Source organism: Maylandia zebra, linkage group LG17, assembly GCF_041146795.1.
Source record: "Maylandia zebra isolate NMK-2024a linkage group LG17, Mzebra_GT3a, whole genome shotgun sequence".
Taxonomy (NCBI): domain Eukaryota; kingdom Metazoa; phylum Chordata; class Actinopteri; order Cichliformes; family Cichlidae; genus Maylandia; species Maylandia zebra.
In genome coordinates this window covers 25,044,966-25,071,736 of record NC_135183.1, presented here as the reverse complement: position 1 = coordinate 25,071,736, position 26,771 = coordinate 25,044,966, and the positions used below count along the sequence as shown (strand labels likewise).

Below are 26,771 nucleotides of genomic sequence, written 5' to 3'. Positions count from 1 at the left end.
TCAGTAACGAAACCTTTCTTTTAAAACGTCCCTCTCTATATAACTAATAATAATGATATACGAGACACTAGATATGACATTATAACTAACTATCAAGGAACGATTTTTACCAAAAAGCTAATCTCTTTAAAAGTAATAGCAACAAAATGAGTAGTACAAGATATCACATTTTTGGACATGGTGATTCAGCATAACAACTTTAGCGCATCCCACCTTTCGTGACCAGCTCAACATGGGAGAGTTGCATTTTATGCAGCAAATGTTTTATTTCTGTCATCTTACCTTGCAGCTTGGTTTTAGGGGTTTTCCCACAAGGCTTGGTGGCTGTGACGGTGGCAGCGCAGGTCGCGTCCATGAGCGCTCGCTTTAGCACTCCCGTTCTGTTCTTCTTGCCCGTTGCCAGATCGCACTCCCCCCAGGCCTGGAAGTCGTACTTGCATTCACCTATCAAGTAAAAAAGACATCAGACTTTAAATCACCTGCTTTTTGTTAGTGAAGTCGCTCGAAGAAAGAATGGTATGGACGGGTTCAGAAAGGAAACCTGCACATCTTACATTTGTTTTTAAAAGGAGTTCATTGTAATCAGTGACTGTAACAAGCCTCTGAGCCTGGGGAGTGCTGAGTCATTGACTTTGAATGGGTGTTTGATGAGCAGTTGCCTACCCTCTTCCATCAAGAGAAACTGTCCACCGCTCACAAAGTGCCTTCATGAGACCATTTTCTTAACAACAAAGTAAAGTGTGTTTATGTTTTTTCCTGCTGGAGTCGGTGATGCTTCACAGTTTGAGTCTCATATTCTTGATATGATGAAACCTTCTAAAAGATGAATGTAATCAAGCAGAGCCTGGCTCCCGGATAGATGTCATTTTAGAGGAGGACAATTTTATATATTTACATATTCGTGATGTTTGGGGCGAGGTCTTGCTGGTGCTTTCATTTCATCATACATTTTAAACAACTTAAATTCAACCAAAAGAAGTGCAAGATTTCTCTAGACGGATGGCAACAGTCGCTAATGCACTGTATGTTACGGATATTGGTTTGAAAAGCATGCAGGCGTGTGTACGTTAGTGTTTGTTTATGTACTGTATGTCCATGTCCCACTTATCTCTCTCCATTAATTTTTTTTCCCCAGTCTAGCCGGGTTCCCTCGAGGATGTGACACTCATTCTTCTGCCTCCTCTCTCATCAAAGCATCAGCGCCCTTGTCACTGCTTCTGAGATCCCAAGGTGCTCATCAGAGGAGGGGAGAGGTGGGAGAAGGGGCGAGGAAAAGAGGGGCGAAGAGCGAAGAGGGGGAGTGACAGGGCCATTGTTGCAAGAATCCTACAGGGACTTCCTGAGCAACCAACTTTAAAAACCCTATGCCTCCACAGCTGTAAATTGTCTTGGAGAGAGAGCTCCCTTGCTGACTACCAGGAATTTGTCAGGCAGCTCATGTATTCTGTAAGGTGTTTCATACAGTGTAACATACAGTGTTTGTGCTGGCAAAAATGATGGTTGCAAAAGTGTGAAAACACCCCCTCATGACTATTCATTAAACCAAAGTCACAAATCACTGAATATAATTTGTTAAGCAGTGAAAAAGACCTCAGTCATAACTCATTTCTACAGAGCCTAAAGAAACTGGAGTGCCATCAGATAGAAACAGCATATATGCAAAATGAAATATCTTCGTGAAACAGCCAACATTTTGCTTTTGATGTTGTTTCATACATTTCACCATCACTAAGATCATCCCCACCATCTATTCTTCATATCACATACTCTTTATTTCTGGAATGATTTCTAGTTTAAGTCCTTCTTGCTTTCAAAATCTTAAAAAATATGCACATAAATTTTATGTACCGTACCGTGTTCATGAGTCATCCTAATTTCCTTATATTTTGCTTCCAACAAGATTTTTTCCCATTTTTAAAGTGGTCTTAAGGATTTTTTTTTTTGGTTTTTCAAGCTATTTAATACTGATCTATAAATATTTCAAGGATAAAAAAAGTCACCTTTCTTTTTCAAAGAACCACATCATTTGCTCTCTTCTCTTTTTTTAGTTGAATGTATATAAAATGCCAAAGATAATACACAGTGTGACGGATAAAAATAAGCAATTTTGCACCAACAAGGTGATTCCTAAAAGCTATTAACTGAAAACTTGCTATAGCTCAAAAAAACATGAATGGTATGTGAAAGTCGTGTCTTTTGCTGGAAAAGAAATGCAGCAAAGACCTGACACAGGACCTGAGAGACACGGCCATTTCTGATGACTACCTGATCCATCTACTCATCAGAAATGGTCTCAGAGGAAGTGTGCCTGTCAGTCATTTAAAGGAAGGGAAAAGGCTGAGATATGCTAAATTACATAAGAATTGGACTGACTGCGACAACATGTCTTGGGGAGTGATAGATCTCAATTTTAAATGTGTGTTTCTAATCATCACGAGTATGTATGGAGGACAGGAGGTCAGGAGAGAGGTACAACAGTACAGTACAGTAAAAACATGGTGGAGGCTCTGTCATAGTTTAGGGCTCCATTTCAGACAGTGTTGTTTGCTAGAATTGATCGAATTATGAGTATAGAAAAGCATGCTTGGATAGAAAAACATACAATGGAGCACTGTCAGTCATGGATTGGTCTGCCCAGAGCTTAAATAACATTATCGAAGCAATGTAAGATCGTGCTGACAGAGAACAGAGAAAAAGGCAGCCAACATTCAAAGAAGGATGGTATAAACTAGTGTTTTTCCCTTATATACTGTATATTCTTGTATGTGCACGTCTACATTTCATCACTGCAACATTTTCCCATTTTCTGAGCAATATAGAATAGAATAGCCTTTATTGTCATTGTACAGAGTACAACGAAATTGGAGTGCCACTCCTTTGGTGCAAGTTTCAATAATAAATATAAATGTAAAATATAAAAAGTACAAAAAAAACAATCGTAAGTACTCAAACAATAGTATGTACAATATATATAAAGAAACAAGTGATGTCTTGAGACTTTTGCAAAAATATTGCATGCTTGTGTTGGTTGTATGACATATGAGTATATGGGGATGGTCATATATTATATGGAGTGGGCAGAATTTGTTCTATGACTAACCATTAATCCCCTTTCCTGGCAATAAGAGATCCAGTTATTTATTAATTTTAATTCCTTTCCTGCATTTTCATTTCCACCTAATAAAGAAGCAATGTGCTTGTGTTTTTGTGCTATGAAAAACCTGCATATGCTAACAGTTTTATAGAAATGCACCATGGAACCAAATATTTCTACTTCCTAGTAATTCTTCTCCATTCAGCTCTCACATAGCTGCTTTCTGTGGATTCATATTGTATCAGCCACTTCAGCACTCCATATGACTTATCTCTTTCGGTTTATTATAATGAGACCCATTAGCTGCTGTGTTTGTTACCTTGGTCACCAGTCCCATAGGTACTCGTCTTTTTTGTGTCATGCTGCTGGAAACCCCAGTTTTACAATATTGTGCCCACCTCTTATATTAATATTTATTCTCCTCGCATCACTGTGTTATACTTTGGCAAGAGGCAAAGAACAGTTTGGGCTGTGTGCTGCAAACTGGAAAACCAACGTTAACCTAGTTTTCACTAGTTGGTTTTTAAGGGTCTTTTGGGTCTTAGTATTCTAATTAGATGTAAGAGTTTTGCCAGATGGGATGTCAAATCTTTTATGCTCAGGACTCTTAGAACTATACTAAAAAAAAAAATCCCAGTTTTTCATGTCTCTTTTAAGACTTCATAGCTAAAGGCATATAATACAGCTCCTTATTTGAGTACGCTACCTACTAGAGCTTAGATAATAAGTGTACTAGTAACATAGTATATTAATTAATGGCAAACAGACAATTTACTTAGGTCTATATTTGGATATGCTGCAGCTAACAGCCAGGGTTGAAGTAGAGGGTCTTTTCACACCTATTCTTACAGGTTCTGTTATCCATTTTTTTCAAGTACAAAAGTATCCACACTTAAAACGACACTGCTCTCATTTTGCAGGATTCCCAGCCAAGAGGGCCAATTCACACTTTTAATTTTTTTTATTTTCTAAACTAACTTTCCACAGTTTCAAACACGCAGATGTGAAACTTAACGCCACTCCTCCAAAACTTTTCTTGCAGTCAGAGGGCCCGGTGGCGCCAGTGTCCGGCAGCCTCGCCTCTGTCAGTGCGCCCCAGGGTGGCTGTGGCTACAATGTAGCTTGCCATCACCAGTGTGTGAATGTGTGTGTGAATGGGTGGATGACTGGATATGTAAAGCGCTTTGGGGTCCTTAGGGACTAGTAAAGCGCTATATAAATACAGGCCATTTACCATAATCTATGTAGCCAGTTAGCACCATTATTTCCTGCAGTGTGTTCATCATTCGTGACAGGCTCATTGCAGAGCAGCAGGCTCTTGCCTGACAGGCCTTACTGTGGGAACAAATGTCCTACAGGCTCGTCACTGCAAGACATTTCGGCTGTAAAAGCCTCACCGTCTCAAGCCCAAAAAAGAAAATGACAATGCCGGGCAATTATTCCTATGTTTTCCATGACAATATATTATATACTGCATAGATGTTTTTGTTGTACCTCTAATTAGCTAGCTTACTCATTCCTATTCTGAAAATGGGACCATTGTTTGTGTAAATGACGGGCCACAATAAATCATCGGGAGACGTGGTGGGAGATGGATGGCATCCATGTATTTGTACAGAAGGAGGGGAGTCCTGGGTCATTTAGAAGGCATAAATTATTTAAAAACCTAAAACAGTAGGTATTCTAAATTCTACTGGGAAAAGTAGATCCTTCTTTTCCTACTTCAACAAAGCAACATGTGAACATTTATCACCTCCAAACTTCTTTTTCCAGTTGCACGGGATCTTGCAGCGCTGGGTCTTGATGGTCTGCTTGCAGTCAGTGCCGGCGCGCGTTCCCTCCCTGGTGCCAAGTCCACAGTCCCCTTCGTTGGCTACGCACACACTCCACTGCCAATCCCCACAGTCTGACTTGCGTTCCTTCTTTCCTGTAGAATCACATCCATATTATAACACAACATCAAAATAGATAGCGCTGAGCAGGAATCCCCATGAACGTCTGTTTACAGATCTTGTAAAGAGCTGCTCACAATACCTGACAAAAGACAACAAATGTCACTACTTTTAGGCTTAAAACAACATAATTTGGGTCCCAAGGCAACACAGAAGGAATCAAATCTCGAGGCATGAATTTAGCGAGATGTGAACTTATCAGGTCATCTCTACTAAGGCTAGTAGCTACAGGTTGTATTACTTCTATCAGTATAAAACAACTGAAACTTAATGAAGTGAGAGGGCCAGAGCTCCACTGAGGGTAATCTAAAACATAGACTAAACCGATGATAGTGCTTGTTCTATTACACTGATTTTTGTACTTGCTGCCAAAAGTTAATGAGAGCTCACAGTGCACTCATACACTGCTGACCTAAACTGGTGAAGAACTGTCTGAAAAAGCAAGGCTGTTTTTAATTCTTCTTTTAAGCTGAGTTTAGTAGCAAGTATTCCAAAAAAGGGGAAAGTTTAAATTGTTAATTAAATGAAATAGTGTTTCAAACACCCCTTGATTGTTGTTCATTGTGTATTTTAGGACAAACAAGGTGTGTTTTCCTTTTGTTTTGTTTGTAATTTCTTAAAATAAATGAATATAGAACAAATAATATAGTATTCCAATAACATGGTTCTCCATTACTCATGTCAACTCCTGAAATGGTGCGTGTTCAGCCAGACACCCGCGTGATTCTGTTATCTTGTATTCTAGAGGGTCAAAACTTGAGATTTTAACATCAGCTGTGAAGTTATTTCCCACAGTGAAATATGATTTAGGTCTTACATCAATCTTGCTCGTGATTTTTATTTATTAAATCTTCTGTTTATGAATTCCTCGCTTAGCCTTCTGCAATTGCAGACCAACTTCTGTTAGATGGTAGAAACTGGAAGGATAGATGGATGGTTGGATGTTCGTCTGTTAAAGTACCCCCTTTAGGACTGTATCACATTATTTTAAGGCGGCTGTAATGAGTTTAGGTGTTTGCACTAATTTCCAATGCAAATTAACTTTTTTCCCCTGAATTTAAATTAGGTTAAATGTGTTTTCTTTACCCAAGCGGGATTACTCCACTTTTTTTTTGTTCCTTATTGCAAATTATTCCTATTTGTCTCTTGTTAATTCTCATAGGAGACCAATTATTTTATCCTCAAAGTTGTATTTTAAAAATTATATTTGTATTTTTTGAAGAGTTTTGTATGACTAAATTAGTTGTTCAACAGGACAGTGAAATGTGACAGCATGCACACTGCTTAATTTAAGGTTAACTAACACTTTTCCTCTTTATCTTCTGACTTATATACTTAACAGTTTGAAGGAATCACCTTGTTTTTCTGCTTTGCCTCCTTCAGCTGCAATCACTGTAAGCACCAGGAGTGCTATTGCCACCCGTGTCCACTGCTTCTGTCCATTCATTCTGAAAGTCCCAAAAAGACAGCTGTTAGCAGGAGAATCCTACTTCTTCACGGTTTAAATGTTACAGATCAAGATCAAGCAGTTATTCTGTGTTCCTTAAAATACCTTTTCTATAAGCAACTATAGTCAGCTAATCCACTCCCTTAGTTCACACCAGACACAAAACCCCAATCCCAGCAGGTAATCTGATATCATTGCCACTCCACATCAGTTAAAGCTCAGATCATTTTATTCTTTGAATCCTATAGGCAGTTGGCATATCTGCAAGCCACTTTGCAACCATCATTTCCTCAGCTTCTCCATTCCATGCTGTCTGGCTTCATTAGCATTATGGATGTTGCCACTGATATGTGATTTTAGGTTTTTTCTACCAACCTGCCTGTGCTCTGAATACCCTTAGGTTTCCATGTATGCATGTGGGAGGGGATGTTCTAACATTTCAAAGCTCTGATTTAAAAGAAAATACACCTGAAAAGCAATCGTCATGCAGCCATCCATCACACGGATCAACAAGAACATCCTGCAAAATCTCGTTTCATGTTAGCCCCACAGTGCTGGGGTCTGAAATCAACATTTTGTTTGTCTGCACTCAAAGTAATTTGGTCTCGGTGTTGGTGAAATGTTCACTATACGGATTTCATTTATGTCAAATTTAATGTCAAAATTCTCTTTTTCTACACCCAAAAGAAAGAATCCTGAATGTTATTGAGTTTCTCACTTAATCTGTTTTTGGATTGTCAGTCAAGTTAAGTTGATCCTTCTGGTCACTTTACTGATGGATGCAAATATACTGTAAATAGCCCATAATTTATAATTATCTGACCCACACTAACTGAATGATAGAGTTCATTGTTGTACTGCCTAATTAGATATAAGATGCCCAAATTACTCAGCCAACACATGTACAACATATAGCACAACATATTTGTTCTTTTTCTTTTAATATAGATACAATCATTGTTGAAATTCACAGGTATTCTTATTTTTTGCCATCATAAAATGCAATATTCCCAGAGGCTCGAGAGACTTGAGATGCTTTGAGTCCAGGCTTACTGAGGTGCAAAACATTTGCTCAAGAAAAGATTATACCTGCAGCAAGAAAAGAGCAAGGAAGCAGAGGTGACCTCCATCATGTAGCCACTGTACAATTATTGAAACTGTTGAGAAATGTAGCCATCTGCCTCATTTTTGTCCAGTGCAGCTGACATTAGAGATTCAAAATCTAGCTGATTTATGATTTCATAAATCAAACTAAAGCCATGTTTCATATTTCCCGACCTTATTTAGTCCTCCTGCTGGTTTTGGATTGGCAGAAAGCTGTTACTGTCACTACCACTAGCCTAATGCACTAAGATGAAATTGCTGCAAAAAGCTTACTTTTTTTTGCTCTACTGCCCTCTCCTTTTTTTCTGAGTGAGATCCTCTAGCCGACAGCACTCTCTGAGGAGGAAACAGCATGAGACTGAAGCAATTACAAAGTGTCTGACGCCAGAAACACTCCTCTGGGCTCGAATTCTTGTAGAACAGTTCAGCCTGGCAGGGAAATAATATACATTTGTCATTTTTAATTAATCACGAGCTGGATCTGAGCCGTCCATCCTATTGTGCGTTCTCAGCTTTTCATTTCACTCACTTAAGATTCCACATAAGTTGAGTCTATGGCAGTGAGCGCCTCTGAAATGTAAAGGCATTCAAATGTTATATTTAATTATTTGCTGCTATTGAAGTAAGTTTTATCCCGGAGTTAATGTCTTCCAGCACTTCTCTGAAATTCATAATGGACCTTATGCCAGCGCCTGTAGTTTGCCTAGCAGATTGTTTTTATACTTTACTGAGTGCTCAGCTCACAGAGAAGCCCCGTTTTGATTAAATACTTCAGACTCCGTCTCCCAGTTTTTAAGAGGTCCACAACTATTCATCTCCATAACCCAAAGTATGAAAGGGGGGAAAAAATTTGAATCCCAACTGTAAGAAGTATGTACAATGATTTCTAAAAGATTCATAGAGAAAGCCCAATGAAAGCACACTGATAAAGATCATTTTCCAAGAAAAAGGCATTGTGGCCTTTCAAAAGATAAGAAAGCCGTTCCCTGAGTTAGTCACACAAAGAATGATAGGCTTTTGGTGCAGTGCAGGCATAATAATAGGGGACATGGCAGATGACTTTGAATGAGCACTACATACAGCAAGTTAAAGTAAAAATATGTCCTGGAATTGAGCTGACTTAACCATTTCCTCTGTAGAAAGTGGATCCTGGGAGACAAGTTCTTCCTCTTCGAGAAGTTAATAATTTAAATGAAAGTCACTGTACCTGTTTTCAGAGCATGACAGCACCTATAATGGATGGATGGGTCTGAGCATTTGACTATACTTCAGTAGGCATGTGTGCTGCCAGTGTTCGACTTTGATAAGAAGCCTTCCAAAGTGCCGTCTTAAAGGACAAGCGCATATGCTTTCCATAAATGCTTTCTCTCACTTTCTTTACGCTCAGAGGCACCTACAGCTCTACACATTGACAGAAAGGTAAAGACTCGGCTCCTGCTACAACCTGAGCACAAACCAGCCTTCTTTCATGACTCACACCCCTATAGTTTGACTGAACCAATGGGGGGTTTGTAAAAAACATAATTCTCCAAGGTCCCTCAAGTCACCTCTTCCCTCCGTGTAGCCAAAAGGAAATTGGTGTATTCAGATAAATACATACAGACTCCAAATAAAGGAAGGATATAGCTACTGTGATGTAAGTCGATTGGTTTATAAAGTTCTGTTTTGAATTCTCATCTTAAGCAATTCAATTTTTTGCTAATTTTTTTAAACTGGTCAACATGAAAGGTGCATCTAACGAGAAAAATAGGACACTGCATGCTTAACTTCGTTTATTGCCCATTTTACTAAAATGGGAACTTTTTTTTCCAAGTAAGACATGAAACTTGCAATTAGGATTACACTCATCGACTACTTTCTTAGATAAGCCTGTTCAACTGCAGGGCAAGTATTTAATCAGCCAATCACATGACAGTAGCTCAATACAATTAGGCAGGTCGACATATTCGAGACGAACCAGGTGAAGTCAAATCAAATATCAGAAGACGAAGAAAAGTGATCTAACTTGATCTGAGTATTTCAGGACTTGCTCATCCTGAAACGATCTCTAAGGTTTACAGAGAATTACCCCAAAAAGACAAAATATCCATTGTGAGGTAGTTTTCTGACTGAAAATGCCCTGTTGATACCAGGCTGCTTCCGGAAGTAATGAAGCTAACACGAAGCAAGGTATGCAGAAGAGTACCTCTGAATACAGAGCATAGCAAACTTTGAAATAGATGGGCTACAGCAGCAGAAGATGATACCGTGTGCTGCTTCTGTCAGCTAAGAACAGGAAACAGAGTTACAGTTCACACTGATTCACCAGAATTGCACAAAAAAAACTTCCCCTGGTCTCACGTGACTCCTTTCTGGCATTTTCTTTCATTTTTTGGCATGAACAACATGAAAGCCTGGATCCTTGTATGGCTGCGTCAATGGCTGTGCCATGCCGCAAGGCTCAAATCATCTCAAACCGGTGTTTGAACATGACATGTCATGTTATGTGTGAGTGTGTGTGACTGTGTGCGTCTGTATTTTAAACTGTAAGGTGTACCTAATAAAATGTCCATTGGGTGTAGAAGCCTATTAGAAAAATGTTGATGAAGTGAAAGTGAAGTGAGCAGGCCATGTTTTTTTTCTCTACATTCAGATGTGTTTGAAGAAGAAAAGAAAAGTCACTTCTGTTTGTCATTAGAAAAATGCAGGAAGCCTTTTTGATTGGTTTCATATTTCAGACTTTAATATTACATCCATCTTTTATGTCTAGTCTATAAAAGATTATCATAAAATTCTTAGACATTTTAATGTTCAGCTAAAGTTGATACCTAAGTAGCCTGACACAAGAGAGCAAGAGTCATTAATCATCGCCGAACTTATTATTGCCAGATTCCAAACTAGATATTGAAGGCAGGAAATTGCTGTAAGTAAAGGTTTAGTGAAGTGGTGCTTTTCAAATAAGAGATTTTTTTTTGCCCTCAAGGTTGTCTTTGGACAATACCCCTCACTGCCCGTCTTTCCCCAGTGCAGGAACAGGAGAAGTGAATGTTTGCAAACCTCAACAAAAGGGGTTACTTTAGCTGGAACATCAGAAACATCCTGTGGTTGATGTGGCTCATGAGCCACTAAGAATGAGCCCTATCAAACCCTACCATTTGCCCCATTGATCCAAACAAATCTGTGAGTTTGCTGGTGAAAGAAGAGGAGGAGGAAAGCCAGTACCGGGCACAGATCGATGGATCTTCAGTGACTCCTCACATGCTTCAATAAATACGAACAAGATGCTCCTCCACTCCACAATAACCCCGCATTCAAAACACATCCCATCTCTTTCCCCTCTCTCGCGGACTGACGTAATCCCTGCTGAGAACATAAAGGAGAATCTATTTATACGATCGGATCCTTTGGTTGCGTTTGATATGAAGGCAGGAGGCGATGGAGTCAACAGTGAAGGAATAAAGGAGAGAGCAGTTTAATGAATCAATTATATGGCCCAAGAAAAGGGGAATTGCTCGGGTTATTAGCTGTACCGGCTGAGCAAAAAATATTTCCACCATTACCCTTCTGTGAAGAATAGATTTTGGTTTCTTTAATTAAAGCTGTTAACCTCTCACAATCCAGTTCCTAATCAGAGAACTTGTATAAATACATTTGGGGAGCATGCAATTAGGCAACAGCTCCTCTGTGTGTTTATAATGAACACAAATATTACCATAAGACATATGTATACATTTAATATCACTTAGCTGCATATGAATTATACATTTTTAAACAACTCCTGGCTCCCAGAAGTAAATCAAAGGATGCGCTTTCCAAATGGGAGACACTTTTGGCTATCTCTAATTTCATCACTCAATATTTAGACTTGCTCAAGAGGAAATCTTTTTTCATTTGTGATATAAGGAGTTTAGTCCAAATGTGCAGTAATGACAATTAGTAAAGTGGGTCACATGGGTTGGTTGTTTTTGTGAACATAAAGAGAATAATTACCCCAATCTAGAGTTCCAATCAGTTGTACTTCGGATCGTAACAAGGGTTAAGCAACAGGTCAGACAAGAACAAGTCACAACTCTCTCTTCTATTTCATTTGCTAAATAAAAGGAGGGATGACAACCAAAAGTGTTCCATATCATAAAGCTGACTGACGGAACAACACTGATCAGAACAGAAGAAAAAAAATGAAAAACTCACTCCTCATGTGTCCCCATGTGGAAAACTAAATGTGCAGTGAAGGAAAAAAATGGTCCTGTAAGCTTTTTGCTCCCCGATATCCTTCTAGCCTCTCTAGCTTCTCTATTTTCAGTTTTAACATTTCACATGATAGAAAAGGTAACACTAAGTCAGCACTCACAGTTTTCTACCAAGTGATTAAAAATATGTTACTCAGGTCATTTGGAGGTCTGTACAGATGAACTGAGAGAAGACAAACCTTTAAATCTTTACTGCGATGTGCATTTACCTGTATCTGTGTTCCCTAAGCACATCTGCACATCTGTGACTGCAACTTTACCTGCCGCCAGTTTTAAATCTTTCTGTTTAGTCTGAAAATGTCAGGGAACGTATTACACTGCTATAAGATGTAATGGATCACCTACTGTACAGAGAAAAGCACGTAGGGTTATCAACCAGTTCTGCAGAAGTGGTATAAAAATATTCTTCTTTAGGTTTGTGGAAAAATATAAATCAACTCTCAAAATAAAAAAAGAAAGAAAAGAAAAATAAATGAATATGTATTATAACAGGTAGAATTTTGAGCAGCACCGTCTTTGTTGATTATTGATTCACGTCACTGGTGCAAATGGAAATTTGGAACCTGACAGAGACTCAACTTTGAGCATCTTAGCAAACAGAAACTGTAGAATCACGCTTCTGTAAAAGTGCTCCAACCTCAAATCTGCCCAACATCATAGGCGCAATAATACAGGCATTTTTGCAGCAAAGTGCCAAACCCATACCAATTTTCTTCCCTCATTCTTTTCATAAATGCCTAGATTGGATCATGCTCCCCACTGCCAACAAATTAATGTTGCTGGCAGTGGGGGGCATGATACACTTCTTGATACAATGTTGCCATTGAAATGCACCTGAAGCAAGATCCTCCACAAAATTTTCTTTCTTTTTTTTAACTTTTTTGTGTGGCACGTTTGTCATGGTTGGTGTTATTGCTCTTCTTTGTGTTTCTAGTTTGCTCAGCCTTCTCTATCATCATGTTTATTATTAGCTTTCATGTCTATTTTTTCCTTTTGTACTTTAAAGGTTACTTTTTCTGTCTCTAGTATAAAATTTACTTCCTGCTGTTGCACCTTTCCCAGCTTTGTGACTGTCTGCACCATCCTCTTTACAGTCGCCTGTATTTGATTGTTTCCACCTGTGCTTCCTTCCCACATCATCAATCACCCTCTCTGTTTTTGGATTTCTGTTTTGTTTTTTTGTTTACTTTGCCTTTTTATGTGACCTGTGTTTAGGTTCTCCCTCCAATACATCCTGACAGATTTGACACTAGCTATTTGTCTCATAAGATGACTGTATTTATTCATGTTTCTAAAACATAAGAAAAAATGCTAAATGAAACACATTCTCACTTGAAAAAAGAAGTATTATGAGATTGAACATAGGATTATGGTAGTCTTAACACTATAAAGTGATACAACTGATGCTGGCTAAGATCTGCAAGATAAATCTCCATATGAACCCCTTTATAATTGCCTCAGAACCAATATGGAAGTCACCATCTAGAGCAGGGGTCTCAAACTCCAGTCCTTAAAGGCCGGTGTCCTGAAACTTTTCCATGTGTCCCTGTTGCAAAACACCTGAATAAAATTAGTAGGTCATTAGCAAGAGTATAGAACTTGACTGCATGTTGAAGTAGCAGCCCCTAACCCTACTCAAGTAAAGTCAAGTAAATATAAGTGTTTGAAAAAATGTACTTCTAAAAGTAAAAATGGTAAATAAATACTTTTATTTCTAAAAGTACTTTTATTGCACCATGTTCATTCACTCATGAACTGCTGTAACATGAATCAAATCTGTAGAGTCTTGCTAATGACCTACAGTGGCTTGCAAAACTATTCGGCCCCCTTGAACAAACACCGTCCATCTAACCTGACTGAGCTGGAGCTGTTTTGCAAAGAAGAATGGGCAAGGATTTCAGTCTGTAGATGTGCAAAGCTGGTAGAGACAGACCCTAAAAGACTGGCAGCTGTAATTGCAGCAAAAGGTGGTTCCACAAAGTATTGACTCAGGGGGCTGAATAATTACGCACACCCCACTTTTCAGTTATTTATTTGTAAAAAAGGTTTGGAATCATGTATGATTTTCATCCCACTTCTCACGTATACACCACTTTGTATTGGTCTTTCACGTGGAATTCCAATAAAATCGATTCATGTTTGTGGCTGTAATGTGACAAAATGTGGAAAAGTTCAAGGGGCCGAATACTTTTGCAAGCCACTGTACTAATTGTATTCAGGTGTGTTGCAACAGGGACACATAGAAAAGTTTCAGGACACCGGCCCTTGAAGACTGGAGTTTGAGACTCCTGATCTAGAGGAACTTGAGCTTTTGACATACCCAAGAGCACATTAGACTTGTAGTCAAGACCACCTAAACCAAGCCCAAGACAATACCAAGACCAGAGGGTATCGAGACCAAGACAAGACCAAGACAGACCGAGTCAAGACCAAGACAAAGTCGAGACGAGACCGAACCAAAAAAAGTCTTTAAAACTGAAGCCAGATGCTGCTTCGTTTAGGCATATTTATGTGTTTTTGCGATGCACTTGCACAGCCCTCCTCACTGCTGTCTACTGTCTCACTCACTTACTGAGAGGACAGACGCACGCTCCACTTGACTGTTGCGTCTCTCACACTCTCTGTTTTTCACATAATGATATTATCCTGTATCGTCACAGGTGATTGGCCACAATATGGAGGGATTGGAGCACAGCTGAGCCACTGTGTGAGAGCTGAGCAGCGAAAGGAAATTAAAATAGGAGCCAGCTCTCGCTCAATGGGAGTCGACTCTTCTGATTCACTACAAAGCACTCTCTAAGCACGGCTCTTAGAGCTGATGCTTTTGCACGTGACACATTATCGAACGTTACATTGTGTGTCATGGATACTGTTTACTCCAAATCTCCCGACCACTATGTCGATCTGACACAGCTAGACCAAGACAGCGAGAGCAAGACAAGACCGAGGGATCCGAGACCAAGACAAGACCCAAGACCAAAGTCCGTCGCGACCGAGACAAGCCCAAGACCAGGTCTCGAGACATCCAACTCTAGAGCACATCACCCATGACTGCACCTGTTCCATGTCCAGCTCGATTTCTGTATATCCCCTTGACCTCCTTTCATGTCACCCATGCATTGCTTTGATTTGGACTACATTTTTTTTGTATCTAATTTCATTTCGTCATCAAGCCTTGAAAAAAAAATCATGTCCCATTGTTACGGTTTGCTGACACAGTTAAAACATAAATGGGGCAGGAAGTGTGGTTTTCTTAAGAACGCACATTTCCTCTATACACGTAACATTTATCAAGTAAAATTTGTTCAAATGTTTGTATTTCACCTGGAACGCTTACATGAGAAAACTTTGTGGATTTACTAACGAAAATATTCTCTCAGGACACTTGATAGGATATGAGTTGAACTTACTCTGGTAACCGTTTGAGATTTGCTTTGTTGGTTTGGAAATCTCCCTCATGAAAAAAATTCAGCTGAACTGACATCGGTTCTCCAAACAAAAAAATAATATATAAAATGTGGCAAAAACAAATGTCTCCTTGGATATTGATTTGTGTTCCAAAGTCACATCTGATATTTAGAGAGAGATGGAGGAAAAAACAAAAGAAAAGCCACTGTACTGACAGATTTCCATTGTGTGGTTCATTGTTTTTTTTGTTTATCTTCAGTAGACAGACAACACAACACTGTGTCCTTGGGAAAAGTCAGGCAGAAAAATCCACTTCTGAGTGGCTTTCCCATCCCAGTAGTTGTGATTCAGGAGAGGAGTGAATGCCTCACCTAGACACAGGGGATATTGAAAGGATTTATTTAGGAGTCTCTCTGTTTGTGTGTGTTCCTTGAGCTGAGCTTTTGAGAGATTCTAGCACGGATGAAATGAAAAGTATATTGACTAGAAAACAAAGGAAGGCCTTTGAAAGGAACTGAAAGGCAGAAAGCCACGGACAGTCGAGCATATAGCTCCAATATGCAGCCACTGTCACGGCTGAGGGTCCTGTCTTTGGCTTGTAAGATCACCTCCCTCGTGTACCTTAGTGTTTACTTTTTCTGCCTCTTAGTTGTGAGTGTCTATGCCTTCCTTCCTGCCTTTTTAACAACTTCTCTACAGGTCTGCCCGTGCCTCTGTGTGGTTTGCCTTTATTCTCTTACTCCTCTGGTTTTCCTTTTGTTCTGTTGGACTTCAGTTGTGATTCACTCTACCTAGACTTTTCTGTCTTCCCTATAAGGAGCAACCTTTTTCTGCCTAAGAGTTTGAGATCCCTTCGTCTGAACAAAAACAGAACACCCACAGAGCAAAAATGTATCTACAAAATGTAGATACCTACACAGTAAATAATGTGAGTGAAAGCTTGATAAAATGCTGCTAGGTGCAGTAATCCCTCCAGGTTCGGTGTTGAAGGAAAGTGAATCGTTTTCCCGTGGGACTGTAGAATGCCTTAAATGTGGCACGGCACCGTTTCTTGCGTGTTTAGGTGCAGATGATTAAAGGAAAATGCCACTTGTGTTTTGTAAAGGTCAGACAATGGGGGAGAGGGTATGTGAAGATGGTCCTTACTACAGTATCTCTCAGAACAGCCTGAGCGAAGCCTCCAGGGAGCCATGCTCCAGAACAAAAGCAGCATGTGTGGCATCCTCTGTGTGTGTTTCAGCTTGTGTGTATTGTGTGCTGAGTCTTCAAAATGAAACTAAGTCTGAAGAGCAGTGTAAAATAGGCTTGTTTACTGATTAACAAAAACCAACAACCCCCCCCCCCCCCCCCCCCCCCCCAAAAAAAAAAATATAATAACAAGGATGGCAGGCAAAGGCTGTGTGAGAGCATTAGAGCTGAAACAGACGAAATTGAAGACTTCGGTTTATGCATGAATGCCTCCATCACGACGATCGTATTATATTATACCCCCAAACACTCATTCATTTGCTTATCCTCACTCTCATCTCCCCAATATATTATTAGCTGCATGAGAACATTATGAGCCCCATACTATCGCTGTGACAAATTCCAGTCATCCCAATTTTTAGGGTTATGAAACTGCAATATAGAAAAATTACAGTTGTATTAAAATTTATTGACAAATTAAAGTTTCTAATATTCTAACTATGTTTTTTTTTTGTTTTACAAAGGTTGCACAAAGAAAGCTGGCAGCTGGAGCACTGCAGCAGTCAAGCGAACTTTCAATAAAGTTTTCTTTTTTAGTGAAGTAGAGATAAGTTGGCAAAATGCTGAAAAAAAACCATGTTCTGCCTCCGAGGGTAAACATTTAAAACAAATATCAGAGAATGTTAAAATATAAGATGCTGTGCACGAACATTTGAGTGAGGACAAAGTTATTTTGGAGCAGCACTGAGACTCACTCTAAGTGAATCGGAATTTTATATATAATTTGCATAATTTACAATAAAAATATTCCATATTTATCGTACACCACTCCGCTGCAGCCATTTAATTAGGCCTTTCTCTCGAATCAGGCATTTTAGCTGCTGCAGCTCCTGATCACCCGAATGTCTTTTGATTGGTCGGCTTCCGTAAACAGATTAACATCCCCTGTAACAAGCATGGGCATGAGATTATAAAGGCACCTGAGCTGCCATTTCACTGAGCGTGGGGAACAGTGCACTACTTCGTAATACTGCATTCTGGTTCGCTTGGAGTTCACTGGGATTTTTCTCCATCTTTATGTGTTGTGTTGTGGACAGAGATCTCAGATGTCATTACTGGAATCTGCTGGAAGCACTCTCCCATTCTCACCATGGTGATGTTACCTTCAACATCTTCCCTTACTCCTCTCTCAGCCTTTGGTATTTTTCCAGCATCTTGTTTTCCTTCTACTTGATGTTGCTATCGCTTGTAGTGATGTGTCGGTCGTGAACGAAATGGCTCTTAGAGCCGGGTCTTTGACGTGAACGACGCGAGCCGTGTTTTTTTTTTTTCTCTGTCTCTCGCCCTCTCTCTCACACTTTTTTTCCACTTCACTCCGCACGCGAGCCTTGTGCTTTACGACAGAACAGAGCGGGAGGGAGAGACAGAGAAAGAGAGCCAGGGACAACAACGTCACATTAGAAAGGTATAGTAATCATCCACAACTATTTTCAGTTGCGGATGATAAAGGATTCAGAAAGTTTATTCATGCAGGCCCATATAACAGAGAATATGCATTTTCTTTTGGACGTTATTTGGAGTTGTGGTTGCTCGTTTTCCTTTTGTTTGCTTTGTTCATTTGTCTCTTTTAATTCTATTTTTTTTTTTATACTTTTTCAACATGTTCAAAATAAAGATTCAATCAATCAATCAATCAATTTATATTTAATTGTGTTGTGGTTTGTGGTATTTTGTGTTGTTTCACTTTAAATTTGTTTAAAAGGAAAAAGCTGGAAATTTAAATATTTAAAAGTTGAAATGTGAATAGTTGGTTTTTGTATTATATGATTTATTTATTACATTTTATGTGGAGTGAATAAATAAAAGTATATTTACGGTGGCCCCTAGAGACAAAGAATGTACAAACTTCAAAATACCTACGAACTCTGAAGCACATACAAACTCCAAAACACGTAAAAACTCCACAGCACGTACAAACTCCAAAGCACGTAAAAACTCAAAACACGTACAAAAGACAACAGAAGTGCTCCAGGATGCTAGGGGCAGTGTTGAGCTTTTGTTACCTAGTGGCTACACAAGCCAGCAAGTACCAACGACCGGATTTGGTGTGTGGTAGTAACAGGTAAACGAACATTTTTTTTAAATTATTTGAATATATATGAATGCTTGTGTATAAATACACAAACAATACACATATGCTTTCAACTGTGTAATTTAAGTGATCTAGGTAGCTCTGTTTTGGAAGTTCAGTTAACGCTAGAAATGTGTTTTGGAGTTTGTACGTGCTTTGTCTCTAGGGGCCACTGCATATATTTACATATAAACATATATAAATAGAACCACTTTTTTTTACATTAGTAATTCCTTTTGTGCATAATTTTATATTATTGTTAATAATAAATTCATTAAAGCAACAAAACAACCGTAAGAGCCAGCTCTTTTTAGTGAGCTGAGCCGAAAGATCCGGTTCTCTAAAAAGAGCCGGAAATCCCATCACTAATCACTTGGTGTAGCTACATCTGTTACCATGGATTCTTTCTCTGCTTGTCCACTGTTACTATGTCCAGTTGGTTAGCCATCACCAATTTGGACTTCCTCAGCACAGATGAACGTTAACATCACCAATGAAACATTAAGGATTAATGATTCATTCAGTTGTTTATTGTTCAATAAGTGATTTTCTAAATTACTCTTCAAAATTGTTGTTCAAAATTTGTTGTAGTAGACTGGTCAAAAGGCATAAAATGTGAAGAGTATCTAAGGGCCAACGGGTTAGCATGAGAAATTGTTGTTTCAAATGAGAAAAATGGTTTTTTTTTAAGCTACTATGAATATGTGATGAAGGCAGTAAAAGAATAATATCACTAGATGAAAATTAAGAGCGAATGAAGTCAGATGTCTTTGGCATAGATAGCAGAGATGCACACAAGACACTGGTGCCTTGGCACACTCGGGGCAGCAATACAGGACACCAAGAGATATAAATTTTTATGACACCATTAAAGTTCACATTTTGATGTTATGGGTTGGACACCAAGACTGTAGTTTGAGTCCAGTTGGGACCTTTGTGCTAGCCATTTTTTTTTTTTTTCAGATTTGTCTAGTGCTTTCTATTTTCACTTTAAGGAATGAAAAAAAGTAGTTTAATAACGACTTTCATTTTCATTGTTGTTATGTGACAGGTTGAGAGGGAGACCCTTCACTCTATTTCCATAAATCAAGTGTGTCTAGCACCAACAACAAACTTAATGCTAGATGTATCTGTGAGGCAAAAGTGGTCATATTAGATGGCCTGAGAATGAGAATGGCATCTTGAACCTTAGAAAAATCGGCTCAGTGAGTCTTTGAAATTACCTCCGTAATTACTTGCTTTTGATAAAGATTAGATTAGATTAGATTATATAGAACTTTATTAATCCCTCGGGTGGGTTCCTCTGGGAAACTCGATTTCCAAAAAGCACAGCACCGACAGAAGTTCCAGAGTTACAGAATATTATATATATATATATATATATACACACACACACACACACATATAAATACAGAGACAATATAAATAAAATATACGAAGGGGATAAATAGAATAAATAGGAATAAAAAATAAAAATACAAGTGAATGAATCAAAACTCTGTTTTATCCCTTTTCCATTTATGGAATATTTGTAGATTTTCTGTATATTGCATTCTAAATATAGGCCTTTTTGTTTTGTGTTGCACAAACAGAGAAAACCAAATAACTGTTATTCTCTAATGGATTCTGAAATAGTAAAATTGGAAACCTTTTTTCAGGAACATTGTTCAAATTACACAACCACAAAACTGCAGACACTTTTGAGAGTTTTTCTGAAAAGAACAGATTGCACAAGGTCATATCCAAACAGCGAAAATATTCATAAATATTACTTCTGCATCTATTCCATTTTATAAGGGTCTCACGATAAGATCTAACACATTTTGATAGTAGGCTGAAAAGAAGGCTACTTTGAGTCAGCAGGTTTTGCTCATTGTAGAACACTCTGAAATAGATGTGCCGTATTCATACATGGGGCTATTTTTACCCTGTCCTTTAATCTCCATTCCTTTCTGTGAAGCTACAGTAGAAACACCTGTGTGCCTGGCTGCAGGGGACACCTTATCACCCACTACTTGTCCTTTTGCTTTTCTCTCCATTTGGGTACCTTTTGATTGCTTGAAATAGCTAGTCTTGTTCCCTTCACATGCTGGCTGTCCTGGTGCTGGACCCTTGCAGGCTGATCCCCCTGGCAGCCACTGACGGCACAGAAACAGCTCAAAGCTGCTCCATCCCTCAAGCCCCACACAGTAACATCAGCAGTCACCGCCCGCCTCCCTCTCTCCGTTCTCAAATGCTTTCTCCTGCCTACTCTCCAAAGGCGCCAATTTAGAGGTGTCTGTCTAATTGAGTAGGCAACATTTATCTGTATGTGTGTGTGTGTGTGTGTGTGTGTGTGTGTGTGTGTGTGTGTGGCTAAAGTGAGTATGTGTGTGTCTTTGTTTCTCTTAGGAACCTGCTGAAAGCACCTTGAGTCACTTGTTCATTAAAGTATGCTGGATGAGAAAGCCTTTGCAGAGAGCGTGGGTAGTTTTGTCTGGCTTTTGATAAAGCCATGCTCCCTCCCTCCCTTTCTCTTTTTTCCTATCCTCCCTGCCTCCTAAAATGACTTCTCTCTTTCTTTCTCTGCTTCTTATTCTGTGTATTTAGCAGAGAGTTATGCAAAGAATTTTTTTTTGTCCACTTGAGCAGTGCTTTGCATATCTCTGTGTATTTAATTTGTGCTTGTAAACAGACTGTTGAATTTCTTAATAGCAGTCGAAAGTCGGTGACAGCTTATTAAAGAGCCAAGAAATCACTCTTCCTGAAAGTGAGAATGGACTTCATCTGCAGCTGAATAAGGTACATAATGCTGTAGAAGATCTAGTTATCAGTCACACCTCAGCTACGAACACTACAATAAATTTGCACAATGGATGTGGAAGATTTTAATTTAAAAAATATCTACTGCTTTGGTTAGTACATTTATTTTAACTGTTTCAGTGTATATTGTAAATATCAGGGTCTTTACACTGTGTTCATCTGTATGTAATGGGCACTGCATGAATGCCATTCAGTATATTATATATACAATTCAGTATATTACATATACTGACTTTTGCTACAGATCCTTCCATGTACTTCAGAACTCAATGCCATTGTCATGTGGTTGTTTTTTCTCTTAGAAATCACATAAATATGCAACAACTGAGCAGTAAGCAGTTATAAACAAAAGATAAGCCATGCCTTGCCAGTAAACTGTTGATTTCTTATTTTAAGCTGTCACAAATTAGTTCATCTTGAGGTATTTAGTTATATAAATAAAAATCATGTACACTACAGGAAACAGGAGGCTGTGTTTCAAACACTAGTCAGCATTTTCATTTTCTTCCTAATATATATCCCTCCTAAGCTTTCAAGTAGTGATGGCTTCCTGATACCTCTCAAGTCACTCCCATTCACTCGCTAGTGCCAACCTACACAATAGTTACCCTTCTCATCCATTTAACCCTCTCAGGCTCAAATTAAACTTTTTGTTGCTAATGCACAACCAAGTCCTGCAGTGGTACTTCTGAGTAAAAAAAACTCATAAAATATGTATGTAGGGTAATCAGGTTGTTAGTTTTTAACTGTTGCAAATCGGCAACGCCTGCCTTGAGAGGGTTAAGCCATTGCAGGCTCTGAACGTCTGTAGTTTGATAACATTCACAAATGATAGGCTACGACTTTCAACTTACATGTTTTAAAAGAAAAGGTTCACTCACAGAGTTACTAGAGTCCAACAAACCAAAGATGTTGCACTCAGCATCTTAAGCTACCTGTCATTTTGTTACATTTTGCAAAGAAAATGATAGAATAGGTCTAACAGTTTGTTTAAAATGTAACCTAACCTAAACATAAATAAAATTACAGTATATAAGGTTAAAACAGATTTTCTTGAAAGTCAATGCCAAATTTGGTATTTATTCTTGTAATTCCTCTAAGTAGTTAGGAATAGTTCTCCAGGCTTCTTGGGGAAAATTCCAAAAGTCTTCTTTGGTTGTTAGCTGCCTTTTGTTCTAGAACCTGTGTCTTATAGATGGCTGTAGACACTCACTGTATAAAAGCTACTGATTGCCACTGATTTGTGTGATCAGTTCTTGTGCAATATTATCTGTTTCCCCTCTTTAAGAACGGCTTCTTGACAGCCACCCTGCTTCTGATGAGGCTTTGGTAACAGTAGAAAGATCATCTGAAGAAACTGTCATTATGATATTTTTCATACATTCAACTAAAGAAACATGAAAAACATTGTGTCTTTCCAACAGGCTGCTAATAACAAATTCTTAGCACTCATTCATCCTTTTTAGGTACCCCTTTCATGCTTAAGGGGCTCATAGAGCCACGTTAAATGGCTTAACAAACAAAATTTCTCTGAAAATGGTCAGGTACAAGGACTGGACTGAAAATGAGTAAAAGAGCAGCCAATGTCCAAATTGACACTTTGAAATATCTCCAGAAAGCCTGGAGAATTTTTACTTAAAACACTAGGAAAGTTTGGATTCTTGGAAGCAAAATATAAAGAAATCAAAGACGGCAAAACAGTCTGTTTACAAACAAACCCAGACCCAACTGTAAATACAGTCCCAATCAAAAGATTAAGACGACTTGAAAATGGCAAAAAAAATCATATTTTGCATGGTTGGATCTTACCAAGGTTCCAAGTAGAGCTTAAACATGCAACAAGAAGAAATGGGAGTGAGACAAAACCCATAACCATCAGACAGCAGCTGAGACTGAAGCGTTTCAAAAACAAAAAACATCTTCCAAAGCCTCGTCTCCTTGAATGCCACAGAACTGACCATGTGGACTTGGCAATACATCACCAACCATGCAGCATTGAAAGGTGGAAGAAAGATTTATTCTCTGATGAGAAAAATTTAACCTTGATGGTCCTGATGGTTTTCAACGTTACTGGCATGAAAAGCACATCCCACCTGAGATGTTTTCCACGCACCACAGTGGAGAGGGCACCATAATGGGGTGCTTTTTCCTTCAGTGGAACAATGGATCTTCAGGAGGTGCAGGGGCGTTAAATGGCCGCTGGCTATGTCCAGATGTTGCCGAGAGCAACCCTCATCTGTGTGGTAACGACTGGGTTTTTCAACAGGACAACGCTACGGTACACAGTGCTCGCAGGACAAGGGCTTTCTTCCAGGAGAATAGCATCACTTTTTTGGACTATCCTGTTCAGGTTGCTTATATATATATATATATATTTATTTATTTATTTATTTATTTATTTATTTTTCTTTCTTTTTTTGCCTGTCCCGTTTGGCCCTTTTGCCATCAGAATTGTTGTCTAAAGGCAAAGAAAGATGCCCAACGGATTTACTTTACCAAATTGACCATCCCAGCCTTGCCGTAATGGTCCATTTGATTCACCTTTTATTGTTTATTTTATTTTCACTTACTGAATACGGGACAGACTTGACTGGGGGAAAGAAGGGGAGAAAGAAAGAGGGAAAGAGAAACAGCTGAGAAGAGGGACGGGGGAGAAGGGCAAAAGACAAAAACCAACAGAATGAGCAGGAAAAAAAAGAAAAAAAATGCATATATCAATCACCTGGATCACCTGCTTATATATTTATATGCAGCATTGCACATAAGAGGTTTTAACGTTCGGAGAAGGAAGCAGAACAGAAATCTGATAATATAGTACGGCAATATGGTATTATGGTATATGGCAGAGACATGGACTTATAAATAAAGTTTTCAATGTGTGTCCTTCAGTGGTTTTTTAAGGGTTTTTTGAGTAAGCTTCAAATATTCAGTTTTCTGTTTTGAAACCCTTACATCCATATACCTCACAGATGTCAATATTTCTACGTAGTAAAGGGGGAGGATGGAGCAGGCTATCGGGAAGGGCCATTATATTCTTTTGCAACCATGGCATCATATAACTTATATAGAAACCTTGAAAGTTATCTTTGCTGCAGCAGCATGACTGGTTCAATCCATGGAAAAGGTAGCAGTTACCATCACCACTGAAAGCATGCTCTCAGACTGTTTGCATCTAATACTTAAAAACCTGCTTAAACATGGATAGAAAGAAAAACATGATCAGTGCTGCAGAGAAAGTGCACCAAAACAAAGAAAACTGCTTTCTTTTTCTTTTTTCCTGACCTTGCAAAGTGTGCTGAAATAATGGATTTATTGATGTAATCTGCAAGTGATGATGAGAAAAGTGGTGAATAGCGAAATAAACATCAGAAGGAGAGAGCAGGTTCTTTTTTGTGCTTAGCTATTATGTGCTATCTAGGAACAGAATGTTTTAACCTTGGAATTGTAGTGGGGTAATAAGCAGGTCTGGCCATTTTCAACAGTTAACTACATTCAATGCATCATAATTTGTAGAACTTTATTTATTTTACTTGACAGTAAATGGCTTTTTTTGTTGTTTTTCACACTATAGTCTAAAATTGGCTCTAAAACTGACTGCTGAAATGTTCATGTAAGTCTGCACCTAAACAGAAAGCAATAACTTTGAAATCTAATTAAACTTGTCATGGTTGTTTTTTGTACATACACTAGAAAGTTCACGAATACTTTATTTTACTGCTGATACACCATGATACTAGATCAGCATTTACTTTTTTGCTATGAAGTAATCCCCATAAAAAACAAACATACAAAACTGCAATAAAAAACATATATAACTTTAATGTCTTGCCCCAAAATACTAGCTAAGTTTCACAAGCAGGTCAACCTATATGAAAGCACAGCCAATGCAAATATGACATTCTCATCATCAACAAAACACAACAAATATATTTTAAAAACCCTTTAAGAGAGTTTTTGCTCTCTTAAAGATCTGATTCACATTCACCAAGCTACACTGTCAGCTGGACTGGATAAGGCTATACATACAAGCAGTGAACGCAATCCATTTATTCTACAAGGCCTCTGTGGGTAGAACGAATCACCTCAGTGAGCTGACAGAGGTCCTAACCAACAAAGGCATAACCAGTCTGAAACCACGATGGCTGGTTTGTTGTCTGTCCACCTTGCAGAATGAAGTAAAAAGCTTTTAAACAACAGTAATGGAAAAGTCAAAAGTGAAATATCTAAAACAGGCTCATAAGTACTCCAATGTGCAGAAGAACTCTTTGATCACCCACACAGTGGCTAACTTTAATCCGTTTGAATTTGGTCTTTCAATACTGCAAGAAACAATCTCAGGTCTTAAAAGATTTAGAAAGTTTATCATAGCAATACCAAACTCCTTTATTTTGCATAGCCACCATAGAAACTGTTACATATAAAATCCCATTTTCTATGATAAAAAGTTTCATTTTATTCCAAAACCTCGTACAGCAACACCAAATCTATTTTATCTAATCCTACTGATCCTAACTAGCACAACCTAATGTGTTTTTTTATATTGCTATTTTATTAGTTACTTATTATAATCCCATCGTACACTTCCATCCCACTGTCTCAAAAATGGCTACAAAAAAATGCTATTTCTTGACTTTGTGTTGCCAGTTAAATTTTTTCCCCATAATTGTTAAATCTGTCCTTTCTATAAAAATAAACATAGACCCCTTCAGACCGTTGGGAATCTCACATATATAATCAGTATATTCAGAGGCATCTTTGAATGCACAGATAATCACGAATCGGAACAGATGTATCATCTCCTTTGAGAACCTCCTGTTGGCTGTGTGATGCCAAGAAGTGACGTGTTTCCCTTGTGCAGTCTGGCTCTTGAGGTAATTTGAATAATAATGACCGTAGGCTGAAAGCTTGGCACATACAGTAGGACTCCGAATTCAGCACACGGTTATGTACTATTTGCCACATGCCAAAGAAGGAGGTATTGCTCATCTCTGGATCTAACCATGATTCTAGTCTCAGATAACCTACATCTTCCACCTACACACACACCAACCTTTCCCCTCAGAGGTTTCCCACCCACTTTCCCCAAACCAGCCATCACACTGTGAGGCTGAGAGGGAGCAGGTTTACAGCCGTTGGTGGAGAGATAAAGCCCGCTGTTACCTTTATTTCTACACCGGCTGCTCCTGCACCGCATTATGGTCAAAACAACATGCTCAACGACTAAGAGTTACTGGGATTAAAACCAGACTGAGAGCCACAAATAGTAAAACAGTCAATATAGTTGAGTGCTGAAACGTCTTTTCTTGCCATACTTCTGCTGTCAAGCACGGAAGTGCTTCTGTAATTGCATTCAATTCTCATCAATGTGTGGAGAGAATTTCTTCAAATTTGGCCAAACACTTACTTTGGCTCAAGG

The 26,771-nt window shown here is 38.7% G+C and overlaps 1 protein-coding gene across 2 annotated transcripts in view; it reads right to left on the bottom strand.

Annotated features, from left to right (window-relative positions):
- Nucleotides 1–26,771, bottom strand: part of ptn (pleiotrophin) — a 53,096-nt gene that overhangs the window by 7,726 nt on the left and 18,599 nt on the right. Inside the window, exons 2-5 of one of the 2 annotated variants that reach the window (XM_012918406.4) lie at nt 7,871–7,933; nt 6,403–6,494; nt 4,848–5,021; nt 283–444 (exon numbers count right to left, since the gene is read on the bottom strand). In XM_012918406.4, the coding sequence (XP_012773860.1) occupies nt 283–444; nt 4,848–5,021; nt 6,403–6,493 (427 nt within the window). In that variant the 5' untranslated portion in view covers nt 6,494; nt 7,871–7,933. The remainder of the gene's footprint in view (nt 1–282; nt 445–4,847; nt 5,022–6,402; nt 6,495–7,870; nt 7,934–26,771) is intronic. The other variant, XM_004548395.5, reaches the window with a different exon arrangement.